The sequence below is a fragment of the Phoca vitulina genome, unplaced genomic scaffold (genome assembly GCF_004348235.1).
Source record: "Phoca vitulina isolate PV1807 unplaced genomic scaffold, GSC_HSeal_1.0 scaffold77, whole genome shotgun sequence".
NCBI classification, from domain to species: Eukaryota; Metazoa; Chordata; class Mammalia; order Carnivora; family Phocidae; genus Phoca; species Phoca vitulina.
In genome coordinates this window covers 552,146-569,297 of record NW_022589780.1, presented here as the reverse complement: position 1 = coordinate 569,297, position 17,152 = coordinate 552,146, and the positions used below count along the sequence as shown (strand labels likewise).

At 54.4% G+C, this 17,152-nt stretch overlaps 3 protein-coding genes across 3 annotated transcripts; 1 reads left to right on the top strand and 2 right to left on the bottom strand.

Annotated features, from left to right (window-relative positions):
- The first annotated feature begins 863 nt into the window (after positions 1-863).
- FOXO4 (forkhead box O4) lies at positions 864-8,275 on the top strand. Its single transcript, XM_032393892.1, has 3 exons — positions 864-1,780; positions 5,353-6,412; positions 6,770-8,275. Exons 1-3 carry the CDS (start codon positions 1,328-1,330, stop codon positions 6,775-6,777), a joined length of 1,521 nt encoding a protein of 506 aa, XP_032249783.1. The 5' UTR covers positions 864-1,327; the 3' UTR covers positions 6,778-8,275.
- A 502-nt stretch (positions 8,276-8,777) lies between these two features.
- Positions 8,778-10,677, bottom strand: CUNHXorf65 (chromosome unknown CXorf65 homolog). The gene is made up of 6 exons (XM_032393805.1): positions 10,653-10,677; positions 10,441-10,527; positions 10,104-10,238; positions 9,674-9,742; positions 9,107-9,213; positions 8,778-8,879 (listed from the first exon to the last, which is right to left on the bottom strand). Exons 1-6 carry the CDS (start codon positions 10,675-10,677, stop codon positions 8,778-8,780), a joined length of 525 nt encoding a protein of 174 aa, XP_032249696.1.
- A 975-nt stretch (positions 10,678-11,652) lies between these two features.
- Positions 11,653-15,339, bottom strand: IL2RG (interleukin 2 receptor subunit gamma). The gene is made up of 8 exons (XM_032393852.1): positions 15,210-15,339; positions 14,834-14,987; positions 14,451-14,635; positions 14,078-14,217; positions 13,495-13,657; positions 12,845-12,941; positions 12,519-12,588; positions 11,653-12,167 (listed from the first exon to the last, which is right to left on the bottom strand). The coding sequence occupies exons 1-8, from the start codon at positions 15,322-15,324 to the stop codon at positions 11,967-11,969; spliced, it is 1,125 nt and encodes a 374-aa protein (XP_032249743.1). The 5' UTR covers positions 15,325-15,339; the 3' UTR covers positions 11,653-11,966.
- Positions 15,340-17,152: the final 1,813 nt, after the last annotated feature.

Below are 17,152 nucleotides of genomic sequence, written 5' to 3'. Positions count from 1 at the left end.
GCCAGAGTATAGGGGTGTGGGTGCAAGAGCAGATAACGCGTTCCGTTTGGGACCTGTTGAATGAGAAGCGAAGCCGCCCAAGATGGGAACCTGGAGAATATCAGTATTTCAGGGGAGGCCAGAAGAGCCAGTGGAGAAAACTGATTGGTCAGCGATCGCACTGTCACCGTGAATTGCATACGGGGGCTTGAGGGGGGTAGAGGAGACACTATCGCCAGCATTTGTTTATGTTGCACAGGCCCGTCACCCAACTCCCGAACACGCATACAGCCTATTTTCTAGTCCGTTCTCGGCTTCTTGCCTCTCGGTTTTCTGCTTCTTGTAGACACCGCATTCTTCCCTCCTGCCCTCCTTTCACGGAAAGACGGAGAAAGGTCTGGCGCCTCTCAACACGGTCACCGAGGCGACCCGGAGTCACACGGGAGGAGGTGGGAAAGGGGGGGAAAGGAGGAAAATGACTTTTAAAGAAAAGAAAAAGTCCGCGACGACCTCTAATAATTAAAGTTCCACCTCCCTATATCCTGCCACGCCGCTCTCCAGCCGCCCTTATCGGGCTCCTGGCCGCGAAGTAGGACGGGAAATGTAGTCCCCTAAGGCCGACCAGGGTGGCACGACTGAAGAACTCGGTTTCCCAACTGGCTCTCCAGGCGCGTGCGCAGATGGCTGCCCCGGCGAGTGGTAAACAGAGACGTCAGGCGGGGGCTGCTGCTCCGAGCAAAACAAAAAGGGAACCCGGGGGTGGGGGGTGGGGGGGGGCCGATAGGGGAATTGGTGCGGGAATAAGGGAGGCTGGGGCCGCGGGCCCTATCAAGAGTGGAGGGCAGGGAAGAGGCGGGGGGAGGGGCAGCTAGGGGAGGGGCAAGTGACGCGGGGGAGCGGGGCGTGGGGGAGGGCAGTGATCCGGGTGGAGGAAATTTGGGAGGAGTGTCCGGGGGGCAGCAACTTAAAAGGGGGAGGGAACTGCGGCTAAGGAGACGTTCGGTGATGGGAGCGCAATGTATGAGGGGATACCGTGCCTCAGGTTTAAAAGAGCAGGAAGCTGAGTGAGAGGTTGGAGAAAAAGTGTCTTCGCTAGGCGGAGGTTACAGGTGGTGTCTCGGAAAGAGCTCCGAGGCTGTCCGCTTGTAGTCGAGAAGAGGATCAGAGAACTGTGTAGAAGGGACAGCTTGGGGGCTAGCGTCCTGGGGCGAGGGGGAAGTTCGCGACTTTCTGAGGACTGGCAGGAATGTGCCTCCTGGCCCTCGGTGCTTCCCCCCTGGGGGGAGGCATCGCGAGGGACGGTGGCAGGCTCCTCTGAAAGCTGAGCGGCGGAGGTCCAATTCCACGTATGGATCCAAGGAATGAGAATTCAGCCACAGAGGCTGCCGCGATCATAGACCTCGATCCCGACTTCGAACCCCAGAGCCGTCCGCGCTCCTGCACCTGGCCCCTTCCCCGACCAGAGCTCGCTACTGAGCCGTCTGAGCCGCCCGAGGTGGAGCCAGGTCTGGGAGAGAAGGTACACACGGAGGGGCACTCAGAGCCGACCCTGTTGCCCTCCCAGCTCCCAGAGCCGGCAGGGGGCCCCCAGCCCGGGATCCTGGGGGCTGTAACAGGTCCTCGGAAGGGAGGCTCCCGCCGGAATGCCTGGGGAAATCAGTCATATGCAGAACTCATCAGCCAGGCCATTGAAAGCGCCCCCGAGAAGCGACTGACACTCGCCCAGATCTATGAGTGGATGGTCCGCACTGTGCCCTACTTCAAGGACAAGGGTGACAGCAACAGCTCAGCAGGATGGAAGGTAACTATGACCCCCTTACCTCTGTCCCAATACCATCTGCCCCTGGGCCCCCTAGCCTCCTTACTGCCATTCTGGGGCCGCCTTTTATGCCCCCACCCCAGAGATCCACCTTCAAATCATCAATTACACATTTACTTAGGACATAGTATATGCCACTGCTCAGTGCTTGATGCTGGAGGATCGCAGATGAATAAGACACTGTCCTTGCCTTGGAGAAAATTGAATTCTCTGCTCACTGCTCAACACTCCCAGCACTTTGGCTTGAGCTGCCCCAGACACTTATTTCCACAGAGAAGTCTTTATCCTATGTACAGCAGGAACTGTGTGGATTCCCCACATGAACCTAGCCTTCCTTCCTCCCCCACCTCCCACCCCAACACCTTTTCTCCCATTCCTGTGGGATTACTTGGATTCCCCACTTGCCTCTCAATACCTCAGGGTAGAGGTACTGTTCTAGAACGCCTCTACTCAAGAAGAGGGGGTAGAGTGGCAGAGGTGAAAAAAGGTGATATTCCTGGGGTAAAGTAGCTGCTCTTACGGACCAGGAGGAAAAAAGGGCCATGAGCTGCTACCTGCCTCAGTTTACCCTGTAGTGCTAGGAAACTCTCCCTAGCAAGGGGCTAAGTCTGGGGTGGCGGGGGCCAGGGGAGAGTTTTCATTTACTGTTGAGGAATAATAGTTATGAAAAAAAGAGCTAGGGATCTGACTTTGGAGCACAAGGTTGGGAGTTCCCTTGGCCTTCAATGAAGAAACCAGGAAGAAAGATCTTGCTAGATGCTCTGAAAACTTGTCCTGAGGAATATGGGACTCTAATTACGAAATGGGGAGCTTCAGCCCCTTGGCATCTTGCACCCCCGTGGTGGTGAGATCAGCGTACAAGGAAGTAGAGAGGGTTGAATGAGCAGAGGGTCCTCCCCTACGTGTAGGAGATCGAGTGATCAGATCTGCAGTATCCCCAGGAGTTGGGCCGGACAGAAAACAGGACAGCTGACTGAGACCCTTGGCACTATTTCTGGGTAGACTGCCACGCCACAGTCTCAGCTCATAAAGAGCTCCCCTCCTTGGACCCAGCCTACACAGCTGTTTTTTCTTTTCCCTTAGGTTCATTTTCCAGGGTAGAAGAAATAATCGTGAGTTGTTAGTTATGCAGTGGGAGTGTAGTCCCTCCTTATAATGTACACTTATTTGCGGAGTTTTTGTTTACAAAGTAGTTTTTAAGTTTTGTTTTGTTTTGTTTTATTAATCTTCACAGCGATTGTGAGACTCCACATTTTACGTGTTGGGAAACTAAGGTACAGAAAGGTCAGGAAACTCGCCTGGTATCAGTAGAGCAAGGACTTGAACTCAGGTCTAACTAGAAATCATATCCTCTTTCTGCTAGTCCATGCTGCCAAATTCTTTTCACTGGAATGATGGTGAAGCCAAATCAGGCTGAGCTTGGGGCCTCCCAGCCTCTCATCCCCCATCCCCACCCCTGCCCCACTCCAAGGGGTAAGCCTGGGGGGGGGGTTGCTGAACTGGCTCCTCTGGTCGTGGGCCAGAAGTACTCCCACCCCACCAGGGGGTGGCACTCACTAAGAACAAGAAAGCTTTGTTTGGGTGGCTTGGGGGAACAATTAGGAGTCACCCCCCCACCCCACTTCCAACAGGTAGGCATTATAGGCTTCTAGGGAGCTGACCTCTCCAGGTAAGAGGTTGTACTATGTACTAGTTCTGAGGTCTAAAGAAGAGGGGTTAACCAAATGGGCCCCTTGGGTATTGAGTGTAGAGAGAGGAATGGAGCTTCTCAGTAGAGCCAGAGCTGAAGGATGAACTGGGTGGGTGGGGGGGGTGGGGAATCTCAGTGCCAGAAGTCACGGGGGCACTCAGTTACCAAGGCTGGACAGTTACTATCTAGATGGACAAGTTTCCATTCCCTTCAAGGAACGAGGAGTACCAGTGCGGCCAGGGTAGTAGCCATTACTGAAGGGTCCCAGGGAGACAAGGAGTTCTCTGGCTAAAGAACTCTGGAACAAGAAGCTACTTGAGCATCTTTCCCCAGGCAGAGGGTCTCCTTATCTGGAGCACCAGTCAGACCCTCAGCCTCCTAGTAGCTCCAAGCCCTCCTGGGCTCCTCCCAAGTTTCTAAACACCAAAGAGCTCCATGTGGGAGGTCAAATGCCCCTAAGGTTGGAGATCTTAGGCACAAATTCCTGAGGGGAAGTAGGGGAAAGGAGGTAGGACAGGGAAGGGAGGTGGTGGGGGGACACAAAAGGATGGTGTAACTAGCCTGGGGCAACCAGTAGAAAGAAGCTGCTCTGGGGGCTCAAGAAACTGCCAATCTCAGCTCCCTGGGCCCCTGGGAAAAAACTTATCTCTAGCGGAATATCAGCAATGAGGGAGGAAGGGAGAACAGAGGGAGGGAAGGAGGGAGGGAGGGAGGACATGGAGCTTCCAATACCCAAGGTGCTCCAAAGCTGATAGAGCCTCAAGGGGAGGCTCACTATTGTCACCCGAGGGCCACTCACCAATAAGGCGACAAGGTACTGATTATGTCCTGAGAGCTTGGCACTCCGAGGGGGCGCCGTTGAGGACTGCCTGACTGGACAACATGATCTGTGCCATGGGCGCTTATACTCGATGAGACTAATTATGTGAAATTGTAAATAATACAATATAGGTTGGGTCAGATTGTGTGGAACAGATTAAAAATACCATATGAGAGATTTGGCCGCAGAAGTCAAGCAACCACTTAATAGAAGGGAGGGAACTTACACTTGGTCTTGAGGAACTAGCAGAATTTACAGAAGGGGGATCCTTCCTAGGACGAGGAGGGAGGGAGAAGGGAACGTGCCTTGTGTATCTGAGGTACAGCGAGGCGCCTGGCCTGAATGTAGTTGAGCGTGTCTGCCCAAGGACTGGGAGGAATCAGGAAAAAAAAAAAGAGAGAGAGATCTTCAAATCCTCTGGAGAGCTGGGGCTCAAATGCCCCATGCGGAGTAGAGCACTCGCTCTGCTGAGGTTCCAGCCCCTCAGCCTAGTCAGAGAACTGGCTCAAGACAGGGTGGGCCAGTCTTGGGCTGGTGTCACACCACTGTCCCGTAAACTCCACCCAAGCCTACACTCAAGGAAAGAGGCTGGAGCCATGGAATTCTTTCCCACCTAATCCTAGTTCTTGTGGAATCAGGAGTGCGTCTCCCCAGTAAATGCCCACCAGCCCCAGACAGCCCCCCAGAGACCTGGGAGGAGTGCAGTGCTGTGAGCTTTTCCAGAATGGGCCCAGTGGCCTCAGCAGTAGGTTGTTACCCGGCTTGTGTCCTGGGCCCTTGTGTAGAGACATCTGGAGCAGCAGAGACTGAGCATCTTGTCTTTGGGTGGGAACTGTGTACGGTCTCCCCCTCCCCCAACCCCGCTCTAATCCCCCCCCCTACCTTTGCCTGTTCCCCCCCCCCCCCCCCCCCCGGGGTTTGATAGCTCTGGGTTTCTAGGAGTGCCCCTGCTCTGTCCCAGCGTCCTTCGAGGCGGGGCTGCTGGCCACGGGCCTCCCCTGCACATAACTCATGCCCCTTTCCCGCTGCCTCTGCCCCCTCCAGAACTCCATCCGCCACAACCTGTCCCTGCACAGCAAGTTCATCAAGGTTCACAACGAGGCTACCGGCAAGAGCTCTTGGTGGATGCTGAATCCTGAAGGAGGCAAGAGTGGCAAGGCTCCCCGCCGCCGGGCAGCCTCCATGGATAGCAGCAGCAAGCTGCTCCGGGGCCGCAGCAAGGCCCCCAAGAAGAAACCTGCCGTGCTGCCGGCTCCACCTGAAGGCGCCACTCCAGCGAGCCCGGTCGGCCACTTTCCCAAGTGGCCAGGCAGCCCTTGCTCGCGAAACCGCGAAGAGGCCGATGTGTGGACCACGTTCCGTCCACGAAGCAGTTCCAATGCCAGCACCATCAGCACTCGGCACTCCCCCATGAGGGCAGAGTCTGAGGTGCTGGCCGAGGAGGAGATGCCAGCCTCAGTCAGCAGCTACGCAGGGGGTGTCCCTCCCACCCTAAACGAAGATCTCGAGCTGTTAGATGGGCTCAATCTCACCTCGTCCCATTCCCTGCTCTCTCGGAGTAGTCTCTCTGGCTTCTCTTTGCAGCATCCTGGGGTCCCGGGTCCCTTACACACCTACAGCACCTCCCTCTTCAGCTCAGCAGAGGGGTCCCTGGCAGCAGGAGAAGGGTGCTTCGCAAGCCCCCAGTCTCTGGAGGCCCTGCTCACCTCTGATACGCCACCACCCCCTGCCGATGTGCTCATGACCCAGGTAGACCCCATTCTGTCCCAGGCTCCAACACTTCTGTTGCTGGGGGGGCTACCTTCCTCCAGCAAGCTAGCCACAGGAGTTGGCCTCTGTCCCAAGCCGCTAGAGGCCCCAGGCCCCAGCAGTCTGGTCCCCACCCTTTCTATGATAGCACCACCTCCGGTCATGGCAGGGGCTCCCATCCCCAAGCCCCTGGGGGCTCCTGTGCTCACACCTGGTACTGAAGCTGCAAGCCAAGACCGAATGCCTCAGGATCTGGATCTTGACATGTATATGGAGAACCTGGAGTGTGACGTGGATAACATCATCAGCGACCTCATGGATGGGGGCGAGGGACTGGACTTCAACTTCGAGCCAGGTAGGACACCTCTTCATGCACGGTAGCATCTCACAACCTACAGCCACTCCTAGGTGCCCAGCTAGTGCCATGATCTGAGCAAGAGGGAGCTTTAGAACTGGCGGCCGGGGAGGGGGGCGGTGGCTGGAGCCCCTGGGGAATGGGGGAGAGGGCGTCGTATTAGAGGGGCGTAGCTCCCCATGGGACCTCCAGGCCCCTCAGCAATGCCCGCCCCTAGCAGCAGCAGCACAGGCGAGGTAGGGGGAAGGGCTGTCTCTGTTTTTTGTGGGGTTTTTTTGTGGGGGGCGTGGACCGTAATGGTGGACAGTTGTCATGCCCCAGATGAGCCTCTTTGTCTTACATTTCTTCTTCCCACAGATCCCTGAGCCCCGGCTGGAAGCTTTGTCCCCTGCTTCAGCGGCGGAGCCAGGCGTGCCCATTTCCACTCCTTACCCTTGACCCCTCCCTGGGAATTCGGGACCCTGCTTTAGAGCGAGGGTGGGGTCTGCTCACACGGGGGCCTTGAGGAAATTCTAAAGATAAAGCTGCCCCATCTGGGAACTGTGGAGGGAGGGAGGGAAAGGGGTGGGGGGAAAGGGAAAGGGTTTCTTCTCACTGTGCCAATTGGGGGGTGAGGCCCCCTCTTGGGAACCATCCGTGGCTCCCTCCATTCCCGCCCCCTGGGTTTCAGAGCAGGGGTGGGCAATGCTGTTGGAAATGTGAAGTCACCAGTGGCCTTACCCCTGCCTTTGGGAGCAGGATCTTTTGTAGTCTTACCTGAGCTGGTCCGGGCTAGCTCGAGCCTGGGATTTTTATGCAGTGGCCCCTTAGGCCAGTGGGGGGGGGTGGGTAGGGTGGGGTAGTAGGGACCTGGAAGGGCCAGGGTCTGAGCACTGGAGGGGCTCACCAGGCCAAATCACCCTTGGAAGGCTGCAGATAACAGAAAGGCTTTTTATAAACTTTTAAAGAAATATAAACACAAATATAGAGATTTTTAACAGTGGCAAGGTGCTAGTGATGGGGAGAATGCTTTTTTTTTTTTTTCTTTCTGAAGGCTTTGTCATAGTGACATGATGCAAACACTACAGACATTACTTGGGGAAACATGGGAAGTGGGGTGGGGGGGAGAGAGAGAGCTCCAGGCCGCCAGAGAGCAGGGGGCAGGGGAGCAGCAATGGAGAGCTGTACTGAGCAAGGGGGAAAGCTCTGCTGTGGAGATGTCTGGAACAAGGTCTGCGCGGACCTAGCTTAGAGTTGCCCTACGGGAAAAGCTAAGCCAGGCCCCCTGGTTCACCTTGTGTCTGGGAGTGTGTGCTGTTGGGGGTGCGGCCGCGCTCTCGCATGACCCACTGCGGGTTAGCGCTATGGTGGGAGAGTGCACTGAAGGCCTGGAATTAGTCTGGGGCCGGAAAAGGGGGGGGGGGGGGGGGGGGAGAAGAGGAGGGAAGGATTTAGGGTGGTAAAGTTAGGCACAGAGACCTCCCTGTTCCAGGCCCCTGACAGCTGTCCCTGCCCTTCTTCCCCTTGCCTGACTACAGGGGTTATGTGGAAGTGTGTGTGGTGGCAAGCAGGGGGGAGGGGTGGAACAGGGAAGGGGGAGCTGGGGAGCTTGGCCGAGGGTCTGGGAAATGAGCGGGGATGGAGGGGAATGTGGATCAGGTTTACTAGCACCTGCCAGGGTGGCCATCTGGGGCTCCTTCCCCACCCCAGCCCCCAAAGCAGCCCCTCCCCCAGTCCCCTTTGCATTGTCCCCTCCCCCGCCACTGCTGTGGGTTCCCATCATTTCCTGTGTCAGCGCCTGGCCTACCCAGATTGTATCATGTGCTAGATTGGAGTGGGGAAGTGTGTCAAATCAATAAATGAATAAATTCAATAAATGCCTATAACCAGCTCTGGTTTCTGCTGCCTTGCTGCTCCCCTCAGATAAGGCAGGGGGTGGGGGAGGCAGAGGACTGGCGGGAGGGACTACTCAGAAGCGGAGGAGAGGTGGGGGGGCTGGGGAAATTTCAGCAGGGGGAGTTGGTGGATCATCGTGGTGGGTGGAGGGAAGCTGCCAATCCCTCACGGAACCCCAGCAGTAGTGGGCGGGCTGTGATAGGCCTCTCAAGGGGAGGTAGTCTGGTTGGATAAGACCCCACCCCCTACTCTGTCCCTCAAAGGCTCATTGTAGCAGACTTCACAGTCTTGCCTCACTCCCACCCATGTGCTCACCCCAGCCCTCTCCTGCCACTCCTACCCACCCTCAGAGCCTCCACGGTGCCTGGGGCACACTTAAGCCTTGGTGCAGATATTGGGAGAAGGAGTCTTTCTTGAAGAAGGGACCTCATGTTGAATTCCAGTAATTTCATACCTCGTATTACTGCGCTCACTTGGGCACTTTATTTAGTTAGCGATGTTTATCCCTTCTACTGAAAAAGTCCGCTCTGGTCCTAAAGATCAGACCCCTGCGAGGGGACCCCTCTTCATCCAATCTTCCCGTTGATTTGGACTGGAAAAGGAAAGGATCCATAAGTAGATAAAGAGGCCCCTGCAGGGAAGCTTTCTACAAACTATGGCCCGTGGCAGGCCAAGAGAAGTTGGAGGCAGGTCTTGGGCATGGATGTTGGATTTGGAAAGGAAATTCATCCCGGGGGTGGGGGGGCAGGGTGCAGGAGCCTTGGGTTGGCTGGTAGGGAAGGGGGGGTGCAGGGACAGACTACATTTGGGGAGTCTTACTGGGAGGGTCACGGAGGACTCAATTGGACTGACTTTCTTGGCTTCTTGGCTTCTAAGCGATTTCATTCGGCTCCTCTCCAGGAGGTCACATTGTACGCGCAAGGTGTCTGAGAACCAGGAAAAGGCACCCCCACCTCTGAGGACTAGAGACCTTACCTACCCACCCCATCCCTCCCATCATTCCAGTGATCACTTGGAATAACTGGGCCCAAAGCTAGGCTGAGGAGTGATCTGAAGGTGCCTAAATTTTGCTCTTTTCGGTGGGAACTGGGACACCGAGACTCCAAGAGAAAAGGATGAAGGGAAAGATGGAAACGATGGGTGGTGATAGGGAGATTATATCAAGACAGTGCCCGAGAAATGGGGGTGAGGAGTAGGGGTGAGTGACACATGCTACTCCAGCCGGTTTGAGCGAAACACCCATCCTAAAGTGGACCTAGGCCGTAGTCCCCTTTTCCTAGGATCCTGCCTCATTACACAATTCGCACTCCATATAGAGAATGTACTCTATCACCCGGCTGTGTACGGTCCTCTCCACGTTCCTCCTTCCTCCATTGTGCTCCTTACCAATTAGCTCAGGTTCTGGATTCTTCAGGAGAGGCACAAAAGCTCTGTAGGCATTCTCTAGTCGGGTTCCTGTGAACACAGCAGTGTGCTATCTCCAGCCTCTGTCACCCCGTCTCCCCCCTTCCAAAGCCCAAGATTTCAGGAACCTAACACTCGATGCTACTGTGAGCTGATATACCTGATTTCTTCCCCCTCAGGTCCAACCCTAGGCTCAGGTCTGGGGGGGGGGGGCATAATATGCATAAACCTACCCTATTGTTGTAGAGGCAGTGCTCTTTCTTAGGCTGACTGGAGATGGTCAGTTTGGACCTGGTTGAGGGTCAAGGTTCACAGTCCATTTTGGACAAGGTTCACAGTCCATTTTGGACAAGGTTCACAGTCCAGTTTGAGGGCCCTGCCCTATCTTTCAGGAATGCTCCCAAGCCTCTACCTGGTGCTCCATACTCCACCTTACAAATATAGTAGGTGTTTCGAGCAGTAAGGAATTTGCTGGCATAGTCTCCAGGGGTCCTCGTCAGGAAAAGCAACTTCATTGTCCCCGTTTCATCACACAAATCGATGGTGTCTGGAGGGAGGCCACAGGGTTATTGGGGCAGCTAAGGAAGGGGAGTGGGAGCAAAAAGGGCAGTGATCCTATCCTGAAGGGACTGGAGGAAGCTGTTGGATTCAAAGAGCTCTCTTCTTGCCCGTTGGAGGGCTTGGAGGCTGGAAATGACCCCGCGGACTTCTAACCCTTGGCCTTTAGTCCCCTCCCCCCAACTCCTCACCTGTTTTAGGCAACCCTACTTTATTGCGGGTATAATGCAGCAACAGAAGGACAGAGCAATTGGTATTGACCAGAAACTGCTGATTATCTGAGAAGACATGGGATGGGGCATGTGGCCCTTCTCTAGGTATACCATCCCTGTGACCGCCCCCCCCACTGCCCTCAAACCTCCCCAGCCCTACATACAGACTCCAGCTCTGTAATGCCCCTCACCTCCATGTTTGATGAAAATGAACATGCTCTCAAGATCTTCTCACTCTTCAGATGGAGGCCTGATGAGTCATTCAGAAGGAGAATGTTCTAGAGGTCCTGGGAGGTGGGGGGGGCAAGTGGGCCCATAGGGTTGGGGGTCTGGAGAGGTCGGTGGATCGCATAGGCTGAAGAGGCCCAGACAGGGCAGACAGGAGAGAGCCACTGGCAGTGGTGGATAGCCAGCATCCCTAGGGGTGGGGCCTGAGGCTGAAGTTGAGGGATTATGAGGTCAGAAGTGGTATATGTAGCAGAAGGTGGAGTAAGGATAAGGGGAGAAGAACCCAGGTGGGATCTGTGAAAGATTTGCTGGGGAGGGGGGCAACACAGTAAATCTAATTCGAAAATGCGTCCTGCGGGGCGCCTGGGTGGCTCAGTGGGTTAAGGCTGTGGCACTTGGTTTCAGCTCAGGTCGTGATCTCAGGGTCCTGGGATCGATGCCCGCACGTCGGGCTCCTCCACGTTCAGTGCAGAGTCTGCTTGTCCTCTCCCTCTGCTCCTCCCCGCCCAATAAATAAATAAAATCCTTTTAAAAATAAAATAAGGGGCACGTGGGTGGCTCAGTCAGTTGGGGGTCTGCCCTCGGCTGGGTCCTGATTCCGGGGGCCTGGGATCGAGCCCCACGTCGGGCTCCCTGCTCAGCGGGGAGCCTGCTTCTCCCTCTCCCTCTGCCATTCCCCCTGCTTGTGCTGTCTGGCTCTCTCTATCTCTCTGTCAAATAAATAAATAAAATCTTTAAAAAAATAAATAAAATAAAATGCATGCTGGTAGGAGTGCAGGACACCTAGAGAAAAGCCAAATTTCTTGAACGCTGCTCATCTTTAGTTAATTTGTGGTACTACTTGCACATCATGAGTCTACTACTCCTTTTTCCTCCTGTCAGCACCATGCCTCGCACCCTCCTTGCACCCCACATTTCCCTTGCTCCCCGCCCCAACAACAGACATTCTTGACGATCAACAGAAGCTTTATTTCTCATTGCTTGGAGCATAATTGAAGGGTAGATGGAAGGAGGGAGGGAAGGACGGAGGGACTGCGGGAGAAATAATCCTGCGAGGAGGAGGAGGGGCTGGATCTGGGAAGATGAGCCGCGTGCTCAGGGCAAAGGGGCAATTGGACGATAGGAGATATTGAATGGGGGGGGGGGGGGGGGGGGGGGGGAAGTTATAGGGGGCATAAAATTCAGAATCAGCCACAGGGGGGCGAGGTGAGCATGGGACCCAGGCTGGTTAGAGGGGAAGTTAGTACAATTTAGGACTACAGGGTTCTGGGGTTCTGTCAGGGTATCAGGGCTCCAGTTTCAGGTTTCAGGGTGTAGCATGGGGGAGCCCAGTAGGGGCCATGCTGGCTGCAGGGGGAGCCCCCAGGCCCCTCCCCTGGAGCCCCTCCTTTGGGGGGAACCTCACTGACGTAGCAGAGCCATTCACTGTAGTCTGGCTGCAAACTCTCGGCCAGGCCCTTGGACACTCCGCTCCAGGCCTAAAGACAGATATCTCCAGGTCAGGGGTCAATTAGGCACAGGGAGTAAAAGACCCGGGCTCTGTACGAAGGGAGCTCTTACAAGGTCTGCAACGCCTGTGATTACGGAAGGGACACACAGACTCCCAGGGCCCCCCCATAACGCTGTTGCCATCTGCCCCACCCGATCTATATGATCAGTTCTTCGGTGTGTTGCTCTCCCATCTAGCCCAACCTCCCACTGGCCGGCCACATCCTGACAGTTAGTGCAGGCCCCCTCCCCTCCCCTCTGGCCCCCATACTCTGTCTGACTTTTGGGCAGAGGCAGTCGGTGGTCCACAAACTGCAGTCTGCCTGTGACAATGTTCTCACCGAAAAGTTCCCGTGGTATTCGGTGACCAGATCCTCGAGGTTCTTGAGGGTAGGAATGCGGGGCAACCACCTGAACGGAGGAGAAAGAGGGAGCAGGAGCATGTCGGTTACGCTCGTCCAGTACCCTTCTCCCAGTTCTCCCAGATGGAATGAAGGGCTTCTGCGGTCTGTGTGCCTGCAGCTTCCTTCCATCACCATGCCCCCCTTGAGTGATCCCTCGTTCCTTGCTGTCCCTCTCTCTACTCCTGGAGACCCTGTGATAATCCTCCTCTACTATTTCTTCCCAGCCACCCCACCTCGTTTTCCTGGGATATCTGAAATCTCACCGTTCCAGGCCGCAGTACACACAGATAAGGATAAAAATCAATCCCATGGAGCCAAGGGGGATAAGCACAGCTTTCAAAATAAACGACAAAGGATCCTCTACAAAAAAAAAGAAGAAAGAGAAAGTGACCTAACATCTGTAGTGCCCCAACTTTAGTGCCAGGCTCTGTGCTAGACACTTCCCATACCCTTAATCCTCACAACTCCTGAGAGTGGCGGGGGTGGGGGGGGGGACAATCATTATCTCCATCTTACAGATGAGGAGACAGAATCAAAGAGGTTAGCGATGTGCCCAAGGTCAAAGAGGGGGGAGTAAGCAGCAGAGCCAGGTTTAAAACCCGACATCTGTCTGCTTCCAAAGCTATCTTTGCCATGCAGGCTTTCCGGAAATGCTGTAGGGGAATCTTAAACATTCTATCTCCCCTCCACCTCGTTCTTGATCCCCCCCCCCCCCGCCCACTCTAACAACATACTGAGCCAACCCTACACAGAAAAGCCCTGCAACCTGGGGGTTGAGGTTGAACAGTGAGGGGAGATGGGCCACCAAGTTTGGGGGGCTTAGGGGTCGAGAGGTAGAGCAAAAGAGAGTGATGCTCGAAAGGGTTGGGGTGCCGGGCTCATGGGTCACGGTGAGGCCTTAGGCCCATTTTACCCTTGGAAGTATTGCTGCCCCAGCGGATAGGGCGGCTCCATTCACTCCAGCGCTGAGCGCTTCCACAGAGTGGATTATAGCGGCTCCGGACACGGAATGTGTAGAGTTTCTGCCCATCCACGCTAGGCAGAGAGAAGCTATTTCGGTGGTCCACTGATTGTTCCTTGGGGAGAAAGAGAGTGAGGGAGAGATGGGTGTCTAAAAAAGAAGGGAGAATTAAAACCGCGGCCCCTCCCCCCACGTCATCCAGTCCTTCCCAGCTCTTCTCTCCTCTCTTGACTACTCAAGCCACCCTGCTCCCTTCACCGACTAGAATCTAATGCCTCCTCGCCAGATCCCCTGGAAGGCTCCCTTTTATTTACTTGCCTATCAGGTATTGGGAAGAGTACGGGTAGGGAAACGTTAATGGAAAGTCCACTGGTCATTACAGGCAAAGGAGCTGGATGAGGGGAGAGACAGAGCAGAGGAACCAGGAGGCAGAGAACAGCAGCTTGAGATCAAGCCCTCCTACTTGGCTGACTGAATCCTCTATCCCCATTTGCTTGGCCTTAGAGCTGCTACATTCATGACCCCGGTCACTCACAGTCCAGCTGCGGTCCCAGTCACTCCGGTACTGCACAAGGTGCTCCAAACAGTGGTCCAAGTGTCTGTTGCTCCAGCTCAGTTCTAGCTGCGATTCGCTCAGGTTGCGAAGGGTCAGGTTCTCCGGAGCCCAGGGAATCACTGGAGATATGTGTGTTTGTGTGTGTGTGTGTGTGGTCATTGCCCTGGCCTAGATGAGTTAGGATCCTGAAGGTAGCGCCCCTAATCCCTCCGCCCCTCCCGATCCCGATCCCAATCCCGATCCCTCACCTCCTCCTTCCTGCCTAAGTACCCTCAAGGTGAAAGAACACCACTCCCTATACTCCAGTGCCCCACAGTATATTCCAGGACTCTTGGCGCCCTTTCCAATTTACCCAGATTCTGCAGTTTTAGCATCTGTATGGACTGCCTCCTGGGCTCCCGTGGGTCCTGGAGCTGGACAACAAATGTTTCGTAGAGATGGATCTCCTCCTTTTGCAGCCAACAGCCCGCAGTGGTCTCTCCGGAGAATAGATAGTGGCCACACTCCTGGACTTTATCATCATTGGACTTCTTGTACCTGGAGAAGGGTTGGGAGGAAGAAGAACAGTGGCATAAATTTGGGTACTCCGGATACCACAGCCCAGCCCCATCTCCTCTGAACTGACTTACCCCATGAGAAAATGGTGGGGAGGCTCGGACGCTGGCTTACCCTCTTTCTTGGTCCAGCCCACCCCCCTCTTACTCCCTTGTGCTGTCCCCTCTTCTTTTCTCATACCAGTAGTGCAGAGTCAGGTTGGTGGGCTGGGGCTCAGAGCTGCTGTTCCAAGTGCAATTCATGTACTCAACATTGAACACAAAACACTGGACCTCTGGGAGGGGCAGGGTGGAAACGGTGAGGGTCCCAGGGGGTGTAGCGGTCAGGAAGAAATCTAGGTTGGAGAGAAGACGAAGGGGGGGGAGGGGAAGACCAGAAATGATGGTCAGAAGAAGCAGCGGCAGGGGGCAGAGAACCCTTCCCCTTTCCCTTCTCCACAGTACTCTTCAGTTCTGCCCGCATCCTTCTAATGCCCCGTGGCAGGTTCGAGATTTCTGTACGGCCCCTTCCCACAGGCTCCCCTCTCACCAACCCCCTTCAGTCCCACGTTTCCCACCAGCTGCGACGTCTTCATTCCCATTGGGCATGGGGCCCGTCAAGTTCAGCCCCACCCCCAGCAGAGGCAGGTGCAGGAATAAGAGGGATCTGAGTGGCAATGGTGGCTTCAACATGGCGCTTGCTCTTCGTTCCCTGGGTGTAGACTGTCAGGAACCTGGGCCCCTCACCCATTACCCCTCCCCACCCACACATTTCCTTCTGTCATAGCTTCCGGTGGAAAGAACCTTCGAAGCCAGGGCTTTACAGAGGGTGTGGCAAATGTGTGCTATGACACAGGCTAAATCCTCTGGGAGATTAAGTGTTAATCTAATCTGTAGGTGTATTACCACCACGGTAAGGTGCTGTTAAGTGGAGACCGAGGCTGGGCACACGATACTGTCACAGACTCAAGAATCTTCAGGCCACCCGGATCCTGGGAAGGGTCTGTTCACTGCTGCCACCACCACCACCACTCCCAACCACCCACCTTCTCATCTAAGTCATTTTATCCTGTGGAGTGGAGGGTCTGGACCTCCCTCCCCATCCTGTGCTATGCTCCTTCCTGGGCTCAGTCACCCTGAAACCTCTGTCAAAGCCCTACTCTCTTGGGTGGAAAGTACAGCCTTGATGCCTGTGGGCACACATACAGCTGTCTTCCTTCTGACCTAATCCAAACCAGAATATCCATCCACCCTTAGCTGCTGCCTGAGCTGGGTCCCTGTTGAGACTGGTTAGGAGGTCTGACTTAGAAGTAGATTCTGGAAATGGAGGAACAACAATACTGGCTTCAAACTCCTCGTCTTCCCCTAAATCTGCTTCTCTTCCTGTGTTCCCTATCTCAGTTAATGTATCACCACCCTCTCAGTCACCCAGACTTGAAACCTCAAAGTCATCATCAATTCTTCCCTCTCTCTCATTCCTGAGAATCCAATCAGCTCTACGTCTGTGGTGTTTCTCTCAGCAGTGTCCTCCTTTCCACGAGCACAGCCACTGTGCTAAATCAGCCTTTCATACCCTCTAGTCATGATTATTCCTCGAACCCACTAACTGGCCTCCCTTTCTTTCTCTTTCTTTCTTTCTTTACTTTCTTTTCTTTCTTTTCTTTCTTTTCTTTCTTTCTCTTTCTCTCTTTCTCTCTTTCTTTCTTTCTTTCTTTCTTTCTTTCTTTCTTTCTTTCTTTCTTTCTTTCTTTCCTTTCTTTCTTTCAAGAGATGGGGGCTGCGGAGAGAGAATTTTAAGCAGGCTCTACCCCCAGCACAGAGCCCCCCGCGTGGCTCGATCTCAGGACCCTGAGATCATGACCTGAGCCAAAATCAAGAATCAGATGCTTAACTGACTGAGCCACCCAGGTGTCCCCTGGCCTCACTTTCTTTCCTTCTTTCTTTCTTTTTCTTTCTTTCTTTCTCCCTCTCTTTCAAATATTTTATTTATTTGAGAGAGAGGGAGAGCAAGAGTGGGCAGGAGGGGAGAGAGGGGGAAGGGGCAGAGGGAGAAGAAGACTCCCCGCTGAGCAGGGAGCCCAACTCAGGGCCCGATCCCAGGACCCTGAGATCAAGACCTGAGCCGAAGGCAGACGCTTAACCGACTGAGCCACCCAGGTGCCCCTGACCTTCCCTTCTGAAGGCCCGGGCTCTCTAACCTACATTCATCATCTTATTGCCAGATTTGTCTTCCCCCAAACACAGAGCTGATTGGAGACACTTTGTAGAAATTGTTTATTCAGCAAACATTTATTGAGCCTTAAATATGTGCCAGGCGCTGTGCTTACGTTCTAACCCACCCTAATGTTCTGGGGGTTATAATTTCTTAGGGCTAGCTCAAATGTTACCTCCTCCGATATGTTTTCCTCTCCCCAGTCAGAATTAATTTGTCTTCCCATTGTGATTCAATAGCATTTTGTTAGTGTTATTTTTGCTATTTGCTAATTTTATTAGTTTTTTTATTTATTGTTACCTGTTACTC